Genomic DNA, 26,017 nt, shown 5'->3' with positions numbered 1-26,017 from the left:
GCCTCTTTTGACCATCCTTTTAAAGCCACCCAAGCTGCTCGCCATCGCTGCCTCCTGGGGGAGCGAGTTCCGAAGATTAATTCGCTGCCACCCCTCACTTTGTCGTTTTTAACAACCCTTGGAGGGCAGCAGCAGGATGGCCCGAGCTGCAGTGAACTCTAAAGCCTCCTTTCTCAAACTAGGCACCTGAAGGGCTCCGACGAGCTCCTTTTAAAACTCCCGCACAAGCAAACAGCTGCTGCTGCCACCGCTTTGGCAACAATTAGGAGGCGAGGGTCCCTTTTGAAACGCTCCCGTCAACAAATCGCGCCTCTGCAGGCGAGCGCATGCGCGCCTTCCCCTGAGCGGCGACGGCGCCCTCTCCCGATCGGCCGCACGCTGACGTAAACCCGAGAGAGAGAGAGCGCCAACACGATGGGCGCCGCGAGGTGGACAATAAAGCACGCGGGCGACCGTTACTGTCACGTGTTCGCCCCAGCGTTCCTTTCTCCGCCCCCGCCCCGCCCGCTGTCTTCTCGCTCCAAGGCGACGGAGACGCAGTGCGGCTGAGGGAAGGGAGGGAGGCGCCATGGGAGAAGGCGGCGAGCTGCCGGACTTCGAGGGGCTCGTGCTGGATCTGGGGCAGGAGAAGCAGATGAAGTGAGTCTCCTCCGCCCAGCAGCGCTGCGCAGAGCCCCGCGCAGAAGGGGCGCATTGTTACGCCGCGCCTCGTTTCTGACTGGCAGGAGCGCCAGAGTCCACCCTAATAATAATAATAATAATAATAATTAATAATTGTTTGACTGCTTGAAGAAACTACTTTTCTACGTGTGCTCTCACACACGGTGTCCCCTTCTGCGCCCTGTATTAATAATGATATTTTAGCTGGAGTGTCGAAGGGCTTCGTTTGTATTCATGGGCCTTACCAACAACAGCCCTTCAAGGTAGAACAGTAGGAATACCTCTATCGGGAGACAAGAGGGAGACGGAGAGGGAGGGGAATAATGGCTTCTGCCTCCCTGAAGGACCTGCTGGGTTTACCAAAGAGGAGAGTCTTGAATCCAACACTTCCAAACGGATTGCGTAGCATGCTTGGCCAATTATAAGCTCGGCAAATCTCACCAGTGACATCAGTTGCACAGTTTTTAATTAAATGTTCCATGTTAGAACATCGATGGGTGGTGTCTTTGGCTTCTGCCTTCACAAGAGGCCACACCGCCTGAAATCATGTGGAGGTTAGAGCATAGTGTCATCCGTGGGAACTTGGCCGTCAGCTTATTTGTGACTGGAGCTCATTTTTTCATGTTGCTATCACTAACTGTTTTTGGGTGAATTCAGTATGCCAGATGCCATTGTTATCCTATGTCTTCTGTGAAACCAAAGTACACTGTACATCACAACACTCAGGTGCCTTTTGGGTTATTTTTGATATGTTATAACCCATGCTAAAGCATTGTTATGGAAGGGTGGGTTATAAATGTTAAATACATGCTGCATTCTAGTTAAGTAGGGTTCCAAGGTGTGGAGACACTGGGAGTGGGATTGGAATGAAGGAAACGATATGAGAGAAGCAGCTCCATGTGCTTGCAGAAATATAATACCACCCCACCAGAATCATGCATCTAGAATACCGCAACACACACTAGACTGGGCTGACCTTGAATATGGTTGGGAAACGGCAACTAGTTCAAAACGCAGTCACAGGAGTTTTGAATGGTACCTTATGAGGATGTGTTCCTCAGTGTAAAACCCCCCAGTTATCATATACCGTATTTTCAGCTCTATTGGAGCACCATAGGACACACCGGAGCACTCTATGGACGCACCATAGGACGCACCGGACCATAGGAGGGGGAGAATAGGAAAAAAAAAATTTTTTCTCTTGTTCTCCCCCTCAAAAACAAGGTGCATTCAAGGTGCGTTCAAGAGCAGGCCTTGCCGCTGCCCCTCCCAGCTTGTGGGGCTGGCGGTGGGGGGAAGCACTGCTTTCCCCCACCGCCAGCCTCAAAGATCCCTGAAGCCTTTGGAGCACTGCTGTACTCCAAAGGCTTGAGGCTTCGGGGACATCCTTTGTAGCCTCTGCAGGGCGGCGGGGTGTCTTCACTCCGCCTCCCTGTGGAGGCTTTGCACAGCCATCCCAAAGCTGGAACAGCGAGACAGAGGGCTGCGGGGACAGCAGGCTGCTATCCGCAAGCCTTGGGAACCCAGCGGGAACTCCCGCCAGGCTCCGCAGGCTTGCGGAGAGCTGCCCAAAGCCCGGGGTGCACAGCGCCTCGCTCCCTGGGCTTTGGGCTGCAGGCAGCTGTTTTGGAGAGGGGAAAGTGCGTCCTATAGAGCGAAAAATACGGTATGTTGTATTCTGTACGCATCTGGCCTGTCAGCCAAATGCAACCCTCTGTATCTGGCCTTTGGACTCTCCCCAAGCCATGACCCCTTTCACCAAGCCGCAGCCCTTATGAAGTCTGCTCTGCATCCTCCTTTAGTGCTGCTGCTCCTGGCTGGAATGTGTCCTAGAACCATGATAATGTCTCTTCCTTGCCTGGATTGGGAGTGAAGGTGTGGGTGTGGGTGAGTGATGTAGAAACCTCTGGTTCTTGTGGGTGGAATGTAGCCTTTTGTACAAAGATAACAGTCACACCTGTTGTCCATCCACTTTTGCTTCTGAGCCCACGCACCATTGTGTGCATCCCTTGGGCTGAAAAACATTCCCTTCCCCTTGTCTATTAGAAGGTTCTAAATTATGTAACTATATGTTATTTCCACATTACAGAGAAGTGCTAGAACTCTCAGTATTCGAAATGAAAAATACAGTAGCAGAACTGGAGAAAAGACTTAACAGTGTTGAGGATGAAGGTAAGAGACTAAATTCTAGCCTTCTGCAAATGTAATAAAAAGCCCATGATGTTGTACATCTAATTACAAAGTAAACACAACAAGAGCTTCAGGCATTGATATTAAATTGCCTTTTAAGTGCCAGCTGTGCATGCTGATCAAAGCATACTGTTGCATTTTTCTCACTTCCATGAGTAGCAAGAAGCTGCAGGAACAGCAGGAAGTGGGTTTGGGGTTCTTTTGGAGGAAAAAGCACAGGATTTTTGTAATATTTCTTTTATGAATATTCAGCAAAAGTGGGGGCAGAGACAGCAGTTCCAAGACAGCAGATACACCAATACACATCAGTTCTCTAGAAAGCCCCTGCATGACAAGGTGCTTCAGGCCCAATACTTAGCACATGTTCACACATACACTCTCTAATTCTGCCTCTTACCTGCATGTTCCAAAGAAGCTCACAAGTGGTGCTGTTCTCTCCTCACTTACGCACACACACACACACACACAAGCTCTGATGATTTTCCCATTGCAAACACTCAAGAAATCTCTATTAGGAAATATCTTAATGGTCCATGGTCAGAGCTGATGGGAGTTGTAGTCAAGCAACATCTGGAGGCCCCATGTTGCCAACCCATGTCTTAACAATTAGCTACCAGAAAGAGACATCAGCTGGCCCATCTTCCCAGCAAATGGATTCTGCCCGCCATCTGTAAGATGAAATTGGATTCAGGTTTCCAATGTGTGGGGACAACAGCTCACTTGCTCTGGTACCAAAACCATTAAGCATCCTCTGCCAATGAACAGTCAACCTTCTCAGTTTTTAGCAGGGAAAGAAGTATTTCCCCCTATCAGGTGCTTCATTCCTTCTGCATTTTGCTGCCCTGTGGACTAAGAACCTATGAGATGTTGTTCTAGCATGTTATGGATTTTGGTAGCCTTGTCAGTTTGTGCTGCAGATGAATATTTTAGCAAATTTCTCAGAGTTTAAAACAAACCATTGTTAACCTTAAATGAATCATACTGAATTGCATTTTATTTTTCCTTTAAGACAATGAATGGAAAACCAGATATGAAACCCAAATAGAATTGAACAGACAGTTAGAAAGGCAAATTGGCCTTCTCCAGGGGAAAATGGAGCAAGTTCATGAAAGCCCAACAGGTATGGCTTAAGATTTTTTGTTTGGCATTGACAGCTATTACTCACAAACATTCTCTGTGCTTGCATATTGTTGATCAGAAGGCTCATTGCATTTTTTCCTTATTTGTAGACAGATTGGCATCTGTTCGCTCCTTTGATCAAATGCATGTGGTAAGTATGGTGGCATTTTAACTGAACAAATGTCTAGTAGTTTTACTATATTCTACTATATAAGGAAATGTATGTTTTATATTACAGATAGATTGGTAATCTTGAGACACATCTACTCCCCTCTCATTCTGCCTTGTAGCATTTCATCGAGGAGTGGTTTGGCTTAAATAATTGCTGGCTTTTACCATTGAATTGTTGTGCTTTTTAACCACCCCAGCCTCTTTTGGACTGTTCCCATGATGGCTGTAGGAAAAGCCTGCATGAGTCGGCACCCAGCATATGGTGAGGCAGTCATATGTGATCACTGATCTGTGTACAAATTGGCTTTATAATGCATTGGCAAATGCTGAGAATAAACCCTGTTTCTTAGGACTTCTTCATGCATTGCTGGGTGGTGGGGATATCCTGCTGGCCTATTTGTTTAAGAGACTTATATACTGTTTTTAGAACAATCGTTTCACAAATTCCCAATACCCTTATCAATAAAATTTGACAACTAAAACCAGCACTGGACAAATGGCCTAATTTCCAACTAACATCTGGCGTCTCACCTTAGTCTCTAAACATTATTTTAACAAAATCAAAGAAGGAGTCTCCCTAACTTCCTCTAGAATTGAATGCCAGAGGGCAGGGATGCTGCAGAGAGAGTCATGTTTCTTGTGTTCACCATCCTGATAGATTTTGCTGGTGAGCATGTTAAAAGGTCAGATCTTAAGGCATAGTTCGACTGATGTGGGTGCATGCTGTCCCTAAGATAACTTGGTCCCAAACTATTTGGCTTTAAAGGTCATCATCAGCACCTTGAATATGGCTTGGAAACACACTGGCAACTAGTGCAGCAGATGGAGTATCAGCAAAACATGATCTAATCTCCTCGTCTCAACTAATACATGGCTGCATTCTGTAATTTCTGAACCATCTGCAAAGGTAGCCCCATGTAAAGCAAATCAGAGCAGTCTAGTCTGGAAGTTGCATGATCTGTACTCTCTAGAGCGGGTCACAGCTAGCATGCCAATTGGCACATTTGTTAGTGCCCCATGTGCTTTATTTTATAAGTGCTCTTTGTGCTTTATTTTATAAGTGCTCTTTGTGGTAGCAGCTGCCTGGGCTTCCTTGGTGAGAAGCTAACCCTAACTGCTAATGTGATGCGGGGGGGAGCGGGGGGGGGGTGCAGTCTCATTAAGAATCCACTGAATTCCAGTATCCAGAGTAGTCAGTTTCTCCACCTATGACAATCTGGAATAAACTTCAGTGATACAATGACTGCAAAATGCTATGAACATGCATTAAACTTGGACTCCTGCCACATATGCAATCAGGAACTTTTCACCCCTAACCCTAAATTAGAGATTAGAGAAGCCAGGGAAACGCCTCAAATGACCTGCTTTGGAAGACACATTTGCCTGTTTGTATTTTTGTAATACTTTAAAATAATATGAGAAAAAATGTTTCTCACAAAGGTTACAATATTTGCATTTAATACTGGAGGTGTGGGATGAAGTATTGTCTTTTGTTTGCTTGCTTGCTTGCTTGCTTGCTTGCTTGCTTGCTTGCTTGCTTGCTTGCTTGCTTTTGTTTCAAATGCTTTCGCTGAAGTCCAAGGTTAGCATAGGCTAAATGAAGAGCTGGCAGAACCATTTAGAAAATCCTCTGCTTTTGACTTGGGCAAGGTTAGAAAGGGTGTTCAGATCTTGGTTAGATAAACTCTAGGACTGTACTACTTCATAGGTTTGGGAGTATCACAGGGATTGGTCCCTGGAGCCTTAAACATCCCACTGCCAAATCTTTTGGACAGTGATTGCTTTGCACCTTGTCAGCTGCAGATCTTGGACTTAGAACAGATGACATTTTAAGCCAATTTAAGATAGTATGGCAACGTTATTAGTTAATTTAGAACTCTTAAGGGAGAAGCAATTTTTCCTGAGCTTTCTCTAAGATAACTTATTTTAGTTGACCCCTTTCCTAATCAAACTGAAGCCAGTGACCATCGTTTATAAGAAGAGAAGCAAATTAGAATAGGCTATTCTACCAGAACTTGGCTTTCCCCTACAGCTTTGTTTAGCCTGCAAAGGTTAATATGCTTGAGTTAAAGTAATAAGGTAATAATAAAAAATAGGTTTTTAGGTATCATGGGGACAGGCATACTGAAATCAAAGTAGAATTTTTAATGGTAATGAAAATGGTTGGATGACAAATGCAGGAGCAAATTGAATTTTCAGTGTGCAATTGCTGCTAAAGGTCACTCTGTTTGCTCTGTCAAAGAGACATCTTTCTGAGAGTTGTTTTTTTCTCTGTGCCTTTTACAGTCCATTGTTATCTATGTATAATGGTGTTTCTAAGTATATCTTTTGAGCTTGGTTTCTTCCCCAGAGTGGTGGTGGAGTAGAACCAATGAACATGATTAGATGCAGTAGGATAGAACTGAAAGGTGTAACGTACAAGGAGAATCTGTATCTTTACATTTCAAGGTAGATATTGAAACTGCTCCCTAAAATCAAGTGGCAGCTCAGCGGCATCCCTGCTGTCAGCTCTGTTTCATTGGCACATTTGTTAGTGCCCCATGTGCTTTATTTTATACTGGCAACAATTATGAAGCAATCAAAATGCAATTCACTGGAATCATCATGCACTGTGAATTTTGCTTTCTTCAAAATTAGGAAGCCAGCATCCTTTCATCAAAAGAGATTTCAGGAAATAAACAAAAAAATTCTTCAGAAATTATTTTTTTAGCAGAGGTGGCCTTCCTCTGCTTCTGCCATGGTGACAATACCTGCATGACAGCAACCTACGGTTATAGAAAGATCCTGATAGGCAAATACACTGGTGAAAATTGCAGGACTTTCATAAGTATGATACATGTAGTTGTGATACCATCTTAGCAACATTTCTGTTGGGAACAATTGAGGAAGCTGGGATACATGATGTAATTTATAGTGGATATCATTCATTCTGTAACCCTTCATCCATACCAGTTTTCCTATGGGAAGCTACAGAACTTGGGTTTCAAGATTCAGAGACAGTAGTGATTCTGAATTCAAGTTTCTATGTTTGTACTTGGGTCTTGTTAGCAAGTTTCCCACCTGGTTGGTGTCTGTAAGATCAGAATGCTGGACTAAATGGGCCATTAGCCTCATCCAACAGGGATCTTATATTATCAAGATGAAGGAGGATGGCTGTGGAGAATGATGCCAGCAAGTCGAAGCATAGGGCTGTGGTATTTCTAGTCCTTCCATGTGTGTCATATGCATATGCAGAGAGTAGTAGAGGGGCGCTAAGACTGCACTCCTAACTTAATTTACCTGGGAGTAGGCTCCACTGAATTCAGCAGGAATTGCACCTGAGTAAATGTGGGCATATTTGTGCAGAAAAGGGCAAATAAGAGATCACAAGAGCATGCCAATGTACTTGTAAGGAAAAATTCCAGTTTGCTGATATGGATGTCATTTTTTATGAGCAAGTTGACTTACAGGAAAACTCCCACTTGCCAGGAAAAGCATCCTTCTTTTCAGATTCATGTGAGTATTGGCACTACAACTTATTTTGAAATTGAGAATAATTTCCTCACAGCATCACAGCAGACATCACATGACATTTTGGGAATGTCTTTTTACTGGGTGAGACCAGGGATGGACTTTGGCAATCTTTTGTACTATGGAGCTATGTGCAAGGCCAAGATTTGGTGCCCACAAATGGATCTTCTCAATTATGGATCTTCTCAATTTTGTGCCCCCTCAACTTGGCACTGATTTTCCCATGATAAAACTCTGAATTGAAGTCTTAACTAAGGGCATGATGCTCCCACTGGCAATTGCATGTTGCAGAGTGAAGCAGGCCTTCCTAGTGTGTTCTGGGGTATATCCTAGGAAAAACAACTAGTTAAGAATGGCTGAAGTAATACAATGGTACCTCCGGTTACGAACTTAATCCGTTCCGGAGGTCTGTTTGTAATCCAAAACTTCTCATAACATGAGGCACGCTTTCACTAATGGCGCCTCCCGCTGCTGCCGTGCTGCTGGCGTGTGATTTCCGCTCGCATCCCGGGGCAAAGTTCGCAACAAGGGGCATCTACTTCCAGGTTAGCGGTGCTCATAACCCGCAGCGTTCGGGTTGGCATGTAACACGAGGTTCCACTGTATAGGTTTATTCAATAAACCTGATTGTAAAATTTAAAATTAGCCACCAGGGGGCACTTCATATTTAAATATGGTCCAGGCTTTTAGGTCCCTAGTTTCAGAGTCTTTTAGCTCCTGACATAGGTTAGTGAGATATTTTACTTATTGATCACAATTCAGGTAATGATAGCCACCTTGCAGTCCCATTGGTTTCAGTGATTACAGGAGGCTTAAAATTGCTCTAGCATTGGCTGTGTTGTGCCCATTGTATTTGTGTGGTTTATGTTTAATTGAAGAGTAGCCATGTTGTCAGTTTTACCACAAGCACCATCATGCGTACAGTATAAATAATTCCATATAGGTGCAATGGGACTTTTGTTACAGTAGCAAAATAAATAAATAAATTAAAATGCAGCCTCTCTAGTCTTAATTTATTTTCACTAATTGGTTGCAAATCTAAGTGCTGGCATCCATGAGCGTCACAGTTGTGGCTTATAATGTTAAAATATGTCCTTAAGCCAGCTGATAGAGACCACCTATTGGCTTTTGAAGGAGGGAATGTTGTTCTCTTTCAGATGGATATTTGCATTCAGTTTCAAATGGCAGGTTGACTAGCTTACAGGGGCTTCACAGTGGTTGTCATTTCCACAACATGTCAAACAAATACATCACATCTGGGCCTCTACCCGATGGAGAAAGTAAAAGGGAATTGAGATTAAAATAAATGTCACTAGCTCAGCAGTTGATATGCCAAATTTTGGGGAAAACAAATTTGCAGTCCTTTGAGAAGGGGCTTAAAATGCATTTTGAATACAAGGGACTAATTAATTAGAAACGCTACTTGCATTGCTAATTGTGCAATATGCTATATTATCCAGAATGTGATTACTGTGTATGTTAGTGGCTTTAAAAAACCAGAGGCTGCCTGCAGCCACATAAAACAGTTGAATAATGGTTAAACCAGCAATACTGCAGAAGTGGAGAAACAAGGATCTGATGAGGCAATTGTCTTCTGAAACCTGAGACTTTGCTAAATGCCAAAAATAAGATATGAAATCAAAGGAGCAGCCCACCAAATTATGATGCTCCACAGCCTTTTAGTTTGTAATCTTTTGCACACTTACCTAGGATGAATTGATAAATCTTTCAATTTCAGTTTCTCTCAGTGTTCCTTTTTCCAAATCTTAACTTCAGTTCACCCTTTCCATATCACTTTGTGATTTAAAAAACAACACCTGCATGAAATTTTGTACACATGCCATGTGATATGCATATTTTTAATGTAGTTTTGCCTAATATACACATTTTGTGAGCAATTTCCCCTCATCTGAAGCACTTTTATACATTGTTTTCATGAATATATACATTTTTGTGTATACTTTATCCTTTATACACTTATGTATTTTTTTGGTTGGAGAACAGCATTGCAAAATTTGGAGAAGTACAAATTTTGAAGAACAGCTTGCTGCATTTTGGTTTGCAAATTGTTTTGGGAAGTGCAAATTAGGTAGGCTTGCATATTTCTCTCTCCTCCATCCTGCTCTGTCCCTATCTGGGAGTAAGCTCTATTGAACATAGTGGGACTCACTTGGAAGTCAACATACACGTGATTGTACAGTTATGTATTCCCCACTTCCCTGAGTACCGAGGCATTCCAAGGGCAGCCATTACTCCAGTTTGGTTTCCTTTGGAGAAAGATCTCAGTGGAGACTTAAGGCATTTCTGTAATAATTTGAGTTTATTTATAAATACACAAGGTGAACAAAGGCGGAGGCACACAGCCTAACCCATTTACCAGCAGCAAATTCAACAGTCCTACATCTGCTGGGCAAAGAAGGCAGTTTTGTACCCCTAGAAAGCTTTAGCTTAAAGCTCCTATAGCTCTTTCTTTCTCTCAGGAGCAAATTAGCCATGATGTCTGTCACATAGTTGCTTGCACTTGGGTAGCTGATTATTACAGAATAAATAGTTGGGTGCAGGGAAGTCGAACTCAAACCACGACTATGATGTTTGAGGAGATGAAAAAAGAGGCTTTAATCCTGCCCACCTCCATAGCAGTCCCAGTCAGAATCACCTCTCCATCCTTGCCTGTTATTTGCAATAGGAGGAAAGCGTAAAATACATTAAGTAAAAAGGCTCCATTTTACTGGTGCATCTTGATGCTTCTCCAATGCAAAAAGAGTATCTCATTGCAGAATGTGATGTTCTTTCATATCTTCACCAATTACTCAACAAAGGAGTAGGCTACTTCAAATGGCAGTTACATTGGTAACATTTTGGATTACAAAATAATATTACAGTGGTACCTCGGGTACTTAATTTGTTCCGGAGGTCCGTACTTAACCTGGAACTGTTCTTAACCTGAAGTACCACTTTAGCTAATGGGGCCTCCTGCTGCTGCCGCTCTGCCGGAGCACGATTTCTGTTCTCATCCTGAAGCAAAGTTCTTAACCTAAAGCACTATTTCTGGGTTAGCGGAGTCTGTAACCTGAAGCGTATGTAACCCGAGGTACCACTGTATTTGTTCTTTGGTTTACTCATCAGCTCTTTTAGTGATTGTTTCTTGTATCTGAAGCAAAATTGGGATACTCACTGGTAAATATTTGTTTAGTTCACAGTTCGCCTTCGCAAAACCCAGGAGAGTTGTATGACAGATGAGGCTTATAGCTCCTGACAAGTTGTCATTCTGCCTGCACTACAAAGATTTCTTTTTCCCATTTGCTTTGGGGAGAAAACACATTTGTTTTAGGGATTCTCCCCCCACACACACACACTCTGAATCAAGAATAGAAGGAAATTTCATTCAGCCTACATTTTAAACTGCAACCTATTTCAGAGTTCCCAGATTTATATGCTGTGTGGAGCATGGGTTGACAATCAGATTTTGTTGACAATACACTTCTGTGTATTTATGATACAGTTTTGGTGCAAAAATGCATATTTTACATGTAAATGTGTACAGAAATGCATAAATTACAGATTTTAAGGAAAAATGTATAGAAAAACATACATTTCTGCATACTTTAGGGGAGAGTACGAAGAAAAATGTGCATGATTTATAAGAAAGATTTCATGCATTTAAAAAATCCACAGGAAATGAGACAGAACAAACTAATGATTGAACACATGCAAAACTGACATGGAACAAAACAAAACAAATTCCTTCCAGTAAAGTCAGTTCTTGGTATGAGCTTTCGTGTGCATGCACACTTCTTCAGATACACTGAAACAGAAGTTTCCAGACCCTTCTATATAGTGAGAAGGTGGGGAGGGGTATTACTCAGAAGGGTGGTGGGAATGGGTGATTGGCAGATAGCTGTGATGAGCCTGTTGACGACTCTTAACGACTGCAATAGGTCTTACAGGAAAAAGCAAGGGGTGAAAAGGTGAAAAATGGCTTTGTCATGTATAATGAGATAAGAATCCAAGGTCTTTGTTCAGACCAGGTTTGTCCATGGTTTTAAGTTTGGTGATAAGTTGTAATTCAGCAGCTTCTCTTTCCAGTCTATTTCTGAAATTCCTTTGTAGTAAAACAGCTACTTTGAGATCTTTGAGCTGTTTTACTACAAAGACTGGAAAGAGAAGCTGCTGAATTACAACTTATCACCAAACTTAAAACCATGGACAAACCTGGTCTGAACAAAGACCTTGGATTCTTATCTCATTATACATGACAAAGCCATTTTTCACCTTTTCACCCCTTGCTTTTTCCTGTAAGACCTATTGCAGTCGTTAAGAGTCGTCAACAGGCTCATCACAGCTATCTGCCAATCACCCATTCCCACCACCCTTCTGAGTAATACCCCTCCCCACCTTCTCACTATATAGAAGGGTCTGGAAACTTCTGTTTCAGTGTATCTGAAGAAGTGTGCATGCACACGAAAGCTCATACCAAGAACTGACTTAGTTGGTCTTTAAGGTGCTACTGGAAGGAATTTGTTTTGTTTTGACTATGGCAGACCAACACGGCTACCTATCTGTAACTGACATGGAACAAACACACATATGAATTGACCAACATTCTCTCCATGACAGTGATCAACTGTTGGTTTATATGACAAAAAAGAAACTATTTTAAAAATCCTAAAATAACAACAAGCAACTTCACAAAATCTATTACAATACTAAAAACTACTGAGTGAAAGGCCTGGGAACAGACTTTGCCTGGTGCCTGAAGTTACCAGAGTAGGAGCCAAATGAGCTTGGAGGGGAAGAAGATTGTACAGGCAGGGTGTCACAGCATAAAAGGCCCTGGACTACTGATGGGGATGACCAAAGTCAGACAGGCAAGTTGATATGAGAACAGGAGTTCCTAAATGTTAGTTATCCTTTTTCTGCATAGATCCAATTAGTTTGACTTAAATCCACTGCCATTCAGATCTACTGGTTTTCTAGGCTCTAGTATATCAATGGTGGAGGTTCTTCATTCGAGAGAGAATCATCCATAAATGAAAGATGCATGCATGACTTTGGTGTTTATTCAAGAAGAAAAAGTAGTTTTTTATCTTTCCATGCTGTGTGTTACTTCCTCTAGAGAAGATTAAAGTTAACAGTCAGCTACCCAGCTATGGGAGAATTCGTCTTGCAGTCTGTGGCTCTGGTGTCAGTTTTTGACTTCAAAACCAGCAGGGGATTTATTGTAATATGTCAGCATTTTTTTAATAACATGCCACTTTTGTTCACTTCTCTGTAAACTGTGCTCTCTGGGGTTTTTTTTTATATAAAAAGAATACTTCTCTCAGCAAGCTAAAAAATGGACAGCTCTATTGTGGAACTAGTGTGATGTATTTTTTAATGATCATATCCAAATAGCTCTTCTTACTATATGCTGTTTACCTTCTCTCCCCCCCCCCCATATAACCTGTACAATACCTGACTCCATAGAACTTGCAAGAATTTCTGCAATGAGCTTCTTGCAGTAGTCCCATCACAGTGAAAAATTTTCAGTGCAATCTGAAGCTTGCTTACTCAGAAGTAAGTCCCACTTTGTACAATGGGCCTTACTCTTTGGCTAGTAAGAGTGCAGTCCTAAACACATTTACATAAAGTAAGTCCCGCTGAACGTAATGGAGCTTCCTTCTAAGAGATCTGTATAGGAGAGCATTGTCGGGATGCATTTTGCATAAGCTGATTCCTACCTGTTTCCACGGTGATAATGGAGTGGCCATATTGCTTTATAATCTGGACCTTTATGACACACAAACATCTTCCTCTTCATTTTAAAATGTTGAGATTGGAGGTTACACAGGAGGCTTTCTTGTGAAGAACTTTCAGAGCAGTATCTTTCATAGTGCTTTGCGTAAGATTTTTCAGGCACAAGCTGCCTTTGCATAGGCTTGACTGAAATGGTTTGCAGGTCAAATGGAAAAGGCTGATGGGCCTAATTAGAACCGTGGGCCAGAGATTCACCACCTTGGTTGGCACTGAGTGGCAGAAGCTCTCCAGGGTTTTAGAAAGCGGTCTTTCCCAACCCTACCTGGACATGTAATGGCAATCCATGGTTTTCTACAGTGTGAATGAGCTGGGGCAAGCTTCTGGTTCACATACACTTTCCTCTCCTCTTTCATGACTGCAAGGTGGAGCTCAAAAGTTTTTTTCTTCCAGTTTTAAGCCCAGTAAGGTTCTGATGATGTCTGAACTTGCAAGTTTTGGAGCCTGCCTTGTTTTCAAACTATAGTTTAAACTAACTGTAATTCCATCACGTTGGACATCACAGGGAACCGTGGTTGTTTTAAAACCAAGTGGAGGTTTCTACTCCCCTCCTCTGGTGAACAAGAGAGGAAGAGGAAATGCATAAGCTGAAGGCTTCCTACAACTTGTTCAAGTAGCAGGAAGCCATAGTTTTCCATTGTGTCTGAACTGGACCAGTGCCTAAGACTTTTGAAGGCGGTGGAGAACTGACACAGAATTATGTAAATGGTACTGAAAACGATGCTGCCAAATCAGCAAGAAGCTTGTAAGTAGGTCTGTGCAACTGAACCATGATCTTTCCTACCCACGGCATTTACCTAAACTGGAGTTACAGAAAACACAATTTGCTCAGTTGGGAGAGGACAAGAATCAAAGTGAGCTGCAAGCATCTCATTAAGACATTGAAACTTTACAGTGCAGAACTGATAGCAACATATGGCCTGTTTTTTCTTGTCTTCATCTTTTTGGGCAAGTCAGCAGGAGACTAATAAACAGCAGGAAGAACAGTGACCGCAATTGCTAAGCATTAAAAGTGCACACCCATAAATTCAGGATGGTAGAAATTGTCATCTTCTTTTTTCAGTTAGTGAAATAACAAGAAACTATGTATAAATCTGTTGATTTTATTCTATTTTATTTTGTACCTAATGGCAGGATTCTTTAAATCAATTTCTTCAACAACTGGGAGAAGAGAAGAGAAGTCTGCAGAACCAACTGAAAGATTACGAGCTTCGATTGGAACAAGAAGCAAAGGTTTGTATTTTGCCATAACCAGCACCACAAATACTTTAGAAGTTTTTATTTGTTGTTGAATATGTTGTTTACAACACTGATGAAAAGAATACAAGAATGAATATATAAATAAATCCTGAGCTATGCTTTTCTTTAATCTTTTGTCTGTTCTTCTGTTGTAACTACTTATCTGTTGTTTTGGAATTTAGGCTTACCATAAAGCTAATGATGAACGTCGTGCATACTTAGCCGTGATTTCACAAGTAAGTCCAAAAATCTCTGTAGCCTGATGAGAAAACATTTTATCCTAAGCTGATCATTACTCTTTTCCCGCTGGACTTTTCTTCTCTATTTTAAGCTGATTTGCCTCCAAGCCAGAAAACTCTGCAAAGCTAAGTCTGACTCAGCTGGAATGCTAGAAAGGGATGTTAATCACTCTTGCCATCTTTTTGCCCATGTCGAATTAAATGGTTGAATCTGTGCTTCCACCCTTGACAGCCAATTGACTACTTTGTTCCACCAGCAGCAGCCTCATTTCTATACTGCATTAAGTTTTACTGCTGGCAGACAGGTTCTCTACATATTACTTCTTTCTCCCCCAGCTGCAATTCTATTAAAAATAAGCCTTTGTACCACTTTGATATCATCATAAGGTGGAAGATCTTCAGTTACATATTTTCGTTTTCTACATCAGTCCTGACTAGATCTTTGCCTTTGAGTAACCAGTGGCTTTTGTTGGCTCATTACTTGAGTTTAATTAAACTTTGAAATGCAAAGACTTCCAGTCCTTTACAAAATATTCCAAAGACTTGACTGTTTGGAAGGAGGAAAGATGATGAAGTATCCCATTTTTAAATACATTTTTTCCAGTCTGCTAAGCCTGATAACTAAAATTACCTGGGGGCCTGCCAGTCTCCTGTCTAAAAAAAAGTTACTGAATATGTTACTCTGTTAAAATAATATGTCTGTTATGCTGCCTTAATTTTCCTCAAAGTAGCTTACAAAACAAATCCATACAAAAACATAGCAGATTAACAATCCTAACTATGTCTACTCACAGGTCAGTCCTGTTGTATTCATTGGGGCTTAGTCTCAGGTGAGTGGAGTTCAGATTGCACCTGATGTGTCCCATTCATTTCAATTGGTTTCAAGTTCAGCCATTGTATTATAGGTTGGATTCAGACTCAGTGGCATAATAAAACAACTGCAAAACATAAAACTGCAAAAGTCAGCATTATAAGAACAGCACTTGAAAGCAGTAATACAGTGGTGCCTCGCAAGACGAAATTAATTCGTTCCGCAAGTTTTTTCTTCTTGCGAGTTTTTCGTCTTGCGAAGCACGGTTTCCCATAGGAATGCATTGAAAATCAATTAATGCGTTCCTATGAAGACCGCTTGCCAGGCTGGCGGTGCGGAGAAGGGCTTTTCTCCCCACCGCAAGCCTTCAGAACAGGTACGGGAACAGAGGGGAAGGCGCGCAGCGCTTCTCTTCTGTTCCCGGGGCTTGCGGTGGGAGGAGGGTTTTTCCTCCCCACGCCAACATTCAGAACAGCATTCTGAAAGTTGGCGGTGGGAAGGAAAACCCTCCTCCCACCGCAAGTCTTCAGGACAGCCATCCGAAGGCTGGCGGCGGGAGGAGGTCTCTCCGCCCCACCTCCAGCCTTCGGAGCAGCCTTCCGAAGGCTGGCGGCGGGAGGAGGTCTCTCCGCCCCACCTCCAGCCTTCGGAGCAGCCATCCGAAAGCTGGCGGCGGGAGGAGGTCTCTCCGCCCCACCGCCAGCCTTCGGAGCAGCCTTCCCAAGGCTGCCGGTGGGGCGGAGAGACCTCCTCCCGCCACCAGCCTTCGGAGCAGCCTTCCCAAGGCTGGCGGCGGGAGGGGGTTTCTCCGCCCCACCGCCAGCCTTCGGAGCAGCCACCCCAAGGCTGGCGGCGGGAGGAGGTCTCTCCGCCCCACCGCCAGCCTTCGGAGCAGCCTTCCCAAGGCTGGCGGTGGGGCGGAGAGACCTCCTCCCGCTGCCAGCCTTCGGAGCAGCCTTCCCAAGGCTGGCGGCGGGAGGGGGTTTCTCCGCCCCACCGCCAGCCTTCGGAGGAGGTCCAAGGACAGTGGGGAAGACGCGCTGCGCTTCCCCGCTGTCCCGGAGATTTCCCTATGGGCTTTCGTCTTGCGAAGGAAGCCCATAGGGAAATTCGTTTTGCGAAGCGCCTCCAAAACGGAAAACCCTTTCGTCTAGCGGGTTTTCCGTCTTGCGAGGCGTTCGTCTTGCGGGGCACCACTGTATATCTAAAATACCACAAGAACCCAGGAGGACAGGATGGTCTTCTCCTGATGCCTCAAATATAGCTATGTAGGTACCAAGTGAGGATGTCTAGTGAAGGAGTTTCATAGTTTGGGTGCTACCAGAAAAGACTCTCTTGCCAATATGTTAGCTTCCAAAACCACAAGTAGGAAAAGGATCTGTGGAGACATGAAAGTGGGAAGCTGTCATATACTGTACCAAATCAGACCATTATTCCATCTGGCAGTGGCTATCCAGAACTTCAGGCAGACCTACCTACAGATGCTTTGGATTAGGCCTGGGGCCTTATGCATGCAAAGCAGATGCTCTGCAGAGCCCTTCCCCAATCGATGATGATTTTAATTGGCAGGCAAATTCATATTGGAGATGGTCCTTTATATAATGTGGCTCATTCAGGGTCAAAAACAGCACTTTGAATTGGAGCTGGAAATGGACATCACAGGCAACCTGATGAGTTTCAGTATTATTTTAATGAACTTTTCAGAAGGAAGCTGTTGTAGTTCAGGCATTTACGTGAGCGCCCTGCTTTGGCATCAAGCTGCCTTCAAATAGATTTCCCTTGGCCAGCCCTGTTGGTGTGCCTTCCCTGGTTCAGGCTGCTAAATAGATTTAGCATTTATTTAAAATATTATATATATAGGCTGCTTTTTAAACAAAATCTTTCCAATTATATGTGAACATGCCTGTGAATACCCAGCTGAGTGACTAAAAAATATCGAGTGTCTCAGAATGGAGCATACTCCCTGTTTCTCTCACATATGGCAGTTATTACATATATACATTCATAGTGTGCACACACAAAAATGAAGCCTGTATTCTGCAATCCTAGATTCATATTACGACTGCTATTGGAAGTGTCATCTTTCCCCAACCCATTTGAGGAGGATTTGGTAGCCCCATAACCCAATATTTGGTTCAGCATGCCACATGGATTGATGTGCTGCATTTTGACTTTTAGGTGCAAAGTATCACATTTTTTAGACTCCTTTAGTAATCAAGAGTGAATTGGATTATATATGACAAATTCCAGCTCTCTTAGTAGCCTTGAATTACTGTAAGCATTTTGGAGGTGCACCCAGAGTTCCTTGTCTTTCAGGAGCAATGGATAAATCATAATTTTTTGGAAGTTACTGTAGCTTGGGAAGTACCTTAGCAATATTTCCTGGCATGAAGTCAAGTCAGCAAGGCTGCTGCTGCTGATGTATATATAGTTTGGAAAGAGTCTCCTTATATTGTTTGAAGAAAATTATTCCTTAAATAGTATTCAAAGTAGTAGCTTGGCGTGATGCTTTGCCTCTACTACAAACAAACAACTGTCGCTCAGTTCATTGTGTATCAGTGCAGAGAAAAGGGAAGGCTGCAATTAGCCATGTTTCCATGTATTTAAGCAGCAGGCATATGGTTCACTCTCTATAATTATCTGTGTCTTCTGGAATGAGGTGCCATTGCTGAAGAACAACTTTGCCTTGTTTGGCTAGCTAATAATGATGCATTTTTGTTTATAACACATACACCGTTTAAGGAGAATGGAGAGAAAGAAAGGAAAGGAACAAATAGGAGGTATGTGTTCACTCATGGGCACCTAGCTTCCTATTCAGCAAAACTTAGGTTAAGCATCTTTGGAAACTGTTGCTGCAATCCAGAAAAAGTCAGGCATCCCCTATGTCCTTTTGAAAGTCAGTAAGATTTCCCTTTGAATTTTTCCATGTTTTAGATGGCAGAAGCAATGTATACAGCTCTAGTAGTATTTGCTGTAGCCTCTGAGATCCAAATAGAGTTTGTAGATTTCATTGCTAAAGGACAGTTTGGAAATTATACAATACAATTACTAAAAAAGCATGTAAACTAGAAAGCAGATGTTTTAAAACAACACAAGCATATCCTCCCCTTTCCAACACCATAATGTCTAAAATCATGTTATGATTTTAAATAGTAGTCTTTATTTGGGATCACCAATAAAAGCACACTTGTGCACAAGTGCTCTTAAGATTCAGATTGTAATAGATTTGTCAATGAAACAATCCTATGCCATTGGCCAGCAGTCCACTAGCAGGAGCTGTCAGTTGTTATTGGCATTATAAGCATATGCATAAGACTGAAGTTTCAAGCAGCTGATTTCATTCATTGTTTGATAAACAATAGTATTTATATAGCACTTTCTTAAGTTTTCTGCATGCACTGTCTCAGGCTACTTCAGACATAATACCCAGCGTTGAGAATGGCTTTTCCAACTGAGGAGCCCTGGACTTGCATGCTCCCTCCTTATCTTATATATTCTATTTATCACATTGATGCTGAGCTGGACAAGCGTACTGACAAGGCAGCTATGACAATGGCTCACCTCTCCAAAAGGGTATGGGAGTATGTGGTGCTAACGTCCAGTACCATAAAGCAATGTTGGGCACGGTTGCTTTATGGAAGTGAGTCATGGGCAACTGCAGCCACCAGGAGCGACACCTCAATGCCTACACATGTGCTATGTCAGGAAGATTTTGGGTATCACATCATAGAGTCTCAAACAAAGATGTGCTCTCCCAAGCCCATATTCCGGGCATGTTTGTACTCCTGTCTCAATGACGTCCATGGGATCCTGCCATCTTCCATTCTGTGGACTTGCTTGGTCATGTCCACAGAATGGAAGATGGCAGGATCCCATGGGCTTGCTATATGAAGAGCTGGTTTCCAGCACCGGGTCATTGGCAAACCAACTGTGCTACAGAGATGTCTGCAGAGCAGGAGAAAACAAGCTTACTCCATCTTCCATGTAACAGGCTTTTAGATATTTGAAGATGACTATCCTCTCAATCTCCTCTTTTCTAGGCTAAACATACCCAACTCCCTCAACCGTTCCACAAAATTCTTGTCTCCAGACCACAGTCTGACACTCTAACCGCTACAGTGGTACCTCGGGTTACATACACTTCTGGTTACAGACTCCGCTAACCCAGAAATATTACCTCGGGTTAAGAACTTTGCTTCAGGATGAGAACAGAAATCGTGCTCTGTCGGCGCGGCAGCAGCAGGAGGCCCCATTAGCTAAAGTGGTGCTTCAGGTTAAGAACAGTTTCAGGTTAAGAACGGACCTCCGGAACGAATTAAGTACTTAACCCAAGGTACCACTGTACACCATACTGGCAATTCCCTCACTCCTGTTCTGGTTTGAAGCAAGCAGTAGTTTGCTGTGTTATCAGAACTGACAAAAAAGGCTTGTGCTTATGCTTGCCCTGCAAACCAGGATTGAAATTATGGTTTCTAGGGAGATGTGGTTATGTCCTTACGTACTCATTTTTACTGTACCAAATAATGATGGTATTTTGTCTTAACCAGGTGTCATAAAAAACTGAACATAGCATGCAACATGCATGCAACTTTGTGTTAACAGATCTCTGCCAAATATGTCTGTAACATTTCCAGCTTGCATGTAAAATTAGGAATGAACACGTATTTACTTCTGCAGATTTCAGGATCACTGAAACCGTCAGAGAGGCAGAAAATGGATGCAGCAGAAATGAAGAGGGAAGACCAGCTTATGCGGTAAGTAATATATATATATTTAACCTGGCTTTTGGTTTTAAGGAACTTGGGACAGCCTATGTTGAGATTTACGATTTTATTAACACAACACTGTCCTGGTTTGCATCATGTGGTAAGCCAAATTATAGCTTACCAAAACCGTGTGAACGTGCTGGTTCCTGGTGTCGAGCTTGCAGCCACTTTGCTCTTCCTCAGTCTTTTTTATTTATTCATATGCCACACTGAACTAAGCCAAGGTTTAGTATGCCCTCTGAACCAGGGCTTGTGGTAAAGCTCTCTCTTTGTTAACCATGTGCTGAAGCCAGGTTGGTGACGGCTGGCTTATTCCAGTGTAAAAAATGTAACACATCACTTACGGCTTATCCACACTTCCTTTGCTTTTCCCTGGGGAAAACTGCATTTTAGTGCTCAGTCAGAGCAAATGGTATTTGGGGTTGTCTCTGGCCTGACGTTTGCCCTGATTTAGCACTGAAGTGCAGTTTTTTCCTGGGAAAGGAGCAGGGCAAGGGGAAATCTGCTTGGATGCATGTTTTCTAGGCATGGAACAAGCAGGAGTGTGGATGAGCCCTTAATGTTTATGACAGGAGTGCTGAACTACAACTCCCATCACTCCTAGCAAGCATGACCAGGGATGATGGATGATGTTAAGCAATACCTGGAGGGTTGAGTGTTTTCTACTCCTTGTTTATGAAATGTAAGTGAAAACAAAAGCCAGAAGTCTTCTTGGGCTTGCTGGTTTGGTTGTACAACTCTTTGGATTCTAGCACATATTTTTATTTTAAATATTAAGGGAAACGGTCAGTTATCCTACTTATCCCAACCTCTTCGTGTCCAGTTTCACCCAGCTGAAAAATCTGAGCAACAATTTCTACTTGATCTTTAATATTTTATAGATGGTGCAGTTCTCGTTTATATAATAACAGTGATAATTTTAACATGGCGTTATGCCATAGCCTAATTGCTTCAGGTAGATTTGTAAAAGTCAAACTCAGTCTTTTAATTATACAGGTGCCGCAAAAAGCTTTCCATGTTATTAAATGTTCATAATGAACAGAGAGAGCCAAGCCATTTTGAGGGGACTGAGGATATAAAACTGTTCTGCTGTGTGGGGCTTGTGTGCCAAGTCTGAATTTAGAACAAATAATTGTTGCAGTAACAATTGACTATAGAACCTAGAATAAAGTATCCCATTATGAAAACCAGATCCTGCTGTCTCATTTTTATAATCTTTATAGTTTGGCAGTCCACAGATTAAGGGCTTATTAACTGCCTTGTCTTTTTAATTAAATATATCAGTTGCATAAAACAATAATAGGAAGGGATTAGTGCAGGTGACATCTTCTGATTATTCAGTGAAAATCAATATTTCATCCTTTAATAACTTAGATCAGTGGTGGCCAACATGGTGCCTTTCAGATCTTGTAGACTACTGCTTCCAGCATCCCTGGCCATTGGCCATGCATGCTGGGGCTGATGGGAGTCGAAAACATCAGCCAGACACTACGTGGTCACCCCCGGGCTTTGATGAACAATTCATTGTCTGGAAAACCATCTTGAATATGGTCTCTGGTCCTATCAGTACAAGCAGCAGTGGTGTGTGAGCAGGGTGGAGCAGCCATTGTGCACTCCCCACAACTGTGCTGCCACTCACCAAGACAGGGATGGTGTGGGGCAAGGTGGGCAAAGTCAAGAGAGCTTTGGCTTGATGGCGGCAGCTTCACTGGTGCTGTTGCCACTCCCCTCCTATATATGGCACTGCTGAGTACAACTAACAATAATCTCAATGCTGGACACCTTTGACAGTGGAATTTGCTGCCAAGGAGTGTGGTGGAGTCTCCTTCTTTGGAGGTCTTTAAGCAGAGGCTTGACAACCATATGTCAGGAGTGCTCTGATGGTGTTTCCTGCTTGGCAGGGGGTTGGACTCGATGGCCCTTGTGGCCTCTTCCAACTCTATGATTCTATGATTCTATGATTCATACAAGGAAATGCTCTGAGTTATATCTGTTGCCAGTGTCCCAAGAGTTACTTAGTGCTGTCTCTTAGTGCAGACCCAGGTCATCCAGCCTGAGCTTCCATAGCTGCCGCCTGCCATGAACCACCATTGGCAGGATTGGCACCAACAACAGCAGATAGGTTCTAGGCTTGTGATAATATTTTATTTTCTTGTTAATTGTGTTGTTATAAAGATAGGTTTTATATTTGACTGCCTTTAGTAACATTTTCTTTTGATATGTTGAAGGCAATTTTGTTTCGGTTAACTTTGCTGTGTTAAATGTTCTGTAGTTTACCTCCTTTGTAATGTTTTATTTTGAAATCTTTAAGATATTTTAGTTTTCTGGTAATTATGTTGCTTTGAATGTATACTTTATATTTGCCTTTCTTCAGTAATATTTTATTTTGGATGGTTTTGTTTGATGTCTTAATATAATGTAAACAGACATTTTCTAGAAAAATATAAAGCAGTGTAGAAATGAAATTAATAATACTTAATACAGAATTGGGGCTTTTTTCTTGAAACAGAAAATCAGCAGTCCAAACCACATATTCCTTGTGAAATTTTTCTTGGTTCTAGAACAAGCATGTACAACTCCCAAGAGACTGCAGTCTACTCCCATACTCCCACTAAAAAAAAAACTGGCAGTGATCTACCCATTGAATTGACCAAAGTTGTTGAGCTTTTTGGGGGGAGGAAGACCCAAAGATGTTGAGTGATTGACCAGTAGATTGCGATCAGCCAGTTGGACATGCCTGTTCTAGAGGAAGTGGCCATAGTCCCACTGTTCAAAAAGCACAAGTCAAAAGCTCATTTAGGCTAGCTGGACTCATTGCATGGTTCTTTAGATTCTGACCTACCTTACAACTCTATTAATCATTCACATTTATTAATGGTTTGTTTGTTTTAGCTCTGCAGTAATTAAATAACTGGGTAACAATCTCACATAAAGCATGTTTAATTTCTCTTTCTGTGTTAATTTAATGGCAGCTGCCATAATTCTATTAGTTTTCCAGTCCTTTGCTTTCATGGACAAATTCACATAATTAGATCCATGTAGAATCTCTCTTTTTTGAGACAACACATGGTGGTGGGGCACCAGGCATGCGTGGTGGTATAGTACATGTGAACATTTTTTTAAAAAAATATCTGCAGCCCAGGGACTGACCTGAAAACTTCCTCAGGATGTGGAAGACAGTTATTTGAAGTGTTTTAGGAAGTGATAGCGCTCTTCAGGCAAACTTCTGAATCTGCTGTTAGAACAGTAAGGGGTATTTTAAGTGATAAGGAAAGTTCCATATAACATATAGACCTTGATGATGCTTATGAGCACCATGCACAGGCCAATCAGAGTCAGCTTCCTGACTGTAGGAGGAAGATTTCCTGAATGATTCACTTTTAAAGAGCAGCTTATACAATCTGTCTCCCACACAGTTCATTCAGAATAAATGCCACCTCTTGCTTTTCTATTTGTGGTCGCTAACACAGATTAGAATCCCAATAATGAAAAGGGGATTGGGTGGGGGGAGGAATCCATCTTTTCATTGTTCTTTAACTACCCCGACACCAAACTTTTATCTCCAGTCTACTAAAACCACATTTTTCTATTGTGTCAGTGTCAGCCAAAAGTGAGTCAGCTTTAGGAAAAGAGTTTAAAATTCCCATGTAAGATGGCTTTTAGTTTAATCAACTAAAACGGGAATCAAACTGTGCTAGTTCATCGATTTAAAAAGCATACCATGTGATGGAAAACCCACAAGTGATTTTCACTCATTACACTGAAAACTATTAGTCAAAATTTCAAGGGCATAACTCTTGCGGCCATTTTTTATCATGATAACGTAGGAGTTACCACTGTAGTCTGCCTGTATTTCCTGTGGCACCCATGAAAGGTCTCAGTTAAATATCCGCTCAAAAATCTACAGTGCATGAGAGACTGCTCTTCCTGCTTCATTTTTGTTTGCACTGGCTGAGCCTCTTTCCTGCAGCAGCCATTTTGTGTTATGCCACACCCCCACAGCAACTAGTTTGTGACCAGCGCCCACTGACCCTGAAAAGTTGAGGACCCCTGAGATAACCTATATTCATTGCCTTTCTACCAACTTTAGAGAAAGACAGACAGCAAGAGTCTTTCTTTCTCTTGCTCCTTCTTTCTTCCTCCAGAATATGGCATGGAGTTAAGAATGAGACCCCCACTACTGTCTGAATTAATTTTATTATTACACTTGTGTCTTTCCCCAAGGAGCTTAGAGTAGCATGCATGACCCCTCATCTTACCTTATGGGTTTTTTGTGTGAAGAAAAGCTAGACTGAGAAGACTGCAATTTCTCTGTTGTATGACAGAGGGCATGGGGTGGGGTCAGTCTTTTGCTTTTGGAATGGCGACCCTTCCCAAGTTATCTGAAATGTATGGAGAACTCTGGGTCTCTTGTGCTGTGCTGAATGACAGAATTAAATGTAAGGTCAATCATTTCTCTTTCTCCCTACAAATCTGACCCAGATTCTGTCAGGTGGGTGCCTTTCTCTACAATGTAAACTGTGAACACCCAACTTCAGAGCAGTGCTTTTCAATGGAAAGTAATGCAGAATGCTGATGGGTTCATCTTTATGTTTATGTTGGCTGCATATTCCCTGGGAAGATAATAGAATATGTCTAGCCAGCTTCCTTAATTGTATATGTAAGGGCACAGAACTGAACACTGATTCTAGGGAGGATAGTTCCTGCAGAGAACTCTTAATTGGACACACAGAAAACAATTTCCGTCTCTTACAAAGAAATAATTGATACCAGTTATTCCCAGCTTTAATCATTTCTGGGTTTTGTTCAATTGTTCAGCATCCTATTGATTATCATATAAATTGTATCATTCCGAAACCATGGACTGGGAATAATTATTGTTAAAGTGTTCTTATTAGTCTCCAAGAACATCCGATTTGGTATACGTATTTATTAACCCTATTTTTTAAGCTTGGCAGCCTACTTACTCTTCAAAATCTAGGCAACCATATTTTTTATAATAGCAGTGACAGCAGTGTCTAGTAGTAGTAGTAAGGATTGCCAAACAATTTCAGTTTCTGCAGCTACATGAGCAAGTTTAATTGTGCTTTCTGAATTCTGTTTGTCCTTCTTTATGTTTCAGAGGAAAGTGCAATATTCCAAGAAATCAACGAATATTGGACCCAAAGAAAGGACCAATTAAAAAGACTGCAGGAGTCAAGCATCTTCCGAAACTGAAGCTCTGATTTCTTATTCCTGGGTCTTTTAGTCATTTGTTCTTCCTTTCTCCCAATAGGAATTTTAGTGAAGTGCAAAGTATTATTTTGATACAGATTATATTAAAAGTAACGCTCCTCTTCCTAATCACGTTTAGGAACAAGCAAGCCTGATTGACTCTAGTAGATTTGCATATAAGGAAATGTCTGCACCACCTGTTTGGTGCATGACATATTAATAATGTAATGAAAAACCTGGTGAAGTCTGCAGCTTGTTGTGGGATCTCTTCCTCATTGTCCTTCACTTCTAGGGGTGGTTCCAGA

General features: G+C 42.2%; 1 protein-coding gene across 3 annotated transcripts; it reads left to right on the top strand.

Annotated features, from left to right (window-relative positions):
- The first annotated feature begins 444 nt into the window (after nucleotides 1-444).
- On the top strand, nucleotides 445-25,861 carry LOC309341241 (coiled-coil domain-containing protein 169-like). 3 transcript variants are annotated; one of them, XM_081860813.1, is made up of 9 exons: nucleotides 445-639; nucleotides 2,750-2,832; nucleotides 3,860-3,970; nucleotides 4,080-4,120; nucleotides 14,578-14,676; nucleotides 14,865-14,918; nucleotides 20,410-20,486; nucleotides 22,536-22,620; nucleotides 25,621-25,861. In XM_081860813.1, the coding sequence occupies exons 1-8, from the start codon at nucleotides 569-571 to the stop codon at nucleotides 22,579-22,581; spliced, it is 582 nt and encodes a 193-aa protein (XP_081716939.1). In that variant the 5' UTR covers nucleotides 445-568; the 3' UTR covers nucleotides 22,582-22,620; nucleotides 25,621-25,861. The 3 variants fall into 3 exon arrangements, 2 of the variants coding, with proteins under 2 accessions (XP_081716939.1, XP_081716938.1); XR_014156163.1 differs by having other exon boundaries at nucleotides 446-639; nucleotides 22,531-22,620; XM_081860812.1 differs by lacking the exon at nucleotides 22,536-22,620 and having other exon boundaries at nucleotides 446-639.
- Nucleotides 25,862-26,017: the final 156 nt, after the last annotated feature.

The sequence above is a fragment of the Podarcis erhardii genome, assembly GCF_964252035.2.
Source record: "Podarcis erhardii genome assembly, chromosome: 4".
In the NCBI taxonomy this organism is placed as follows: Eukaryota; Metazoa; Chordata; class Lepidosauria; order Squamata; family Lacertidae; genus Podarcis; species Podarcis erhardii.
Note: the sequence above shows the minus strand (reverse complement) of the source record. Positions and strands in the feature narration are given on the sequence as shown.

What these genes read in the sequence shown, in the direction of transcription:
- LOC309341241 (XM_081860812.1), top strand. Translation starts at nt 569, where the DNA reads ATGGGAGAAGGCGGCGAGCTGCCGGACTTCGAGGGGCTCGTGCTGGAT. An exon ending in GGGCAGGAGAAGCAGATGAA is followed by an intron (nt 640 to 2,749) that starts GTGAGTCTCCTC and finishes TCCACATTACAG; the next exon opens with AGAAGTGCTAGAACTCTCAG. An exon ending in AGGGAAGACCAGCTTATGCG is followed by an intron (nt 20,487 to 25,620) that starts GTAAGTAATATA and finishes TTTATGTTTCAG; the next exon opens with AGGAAAGTGCAATATTCCAA.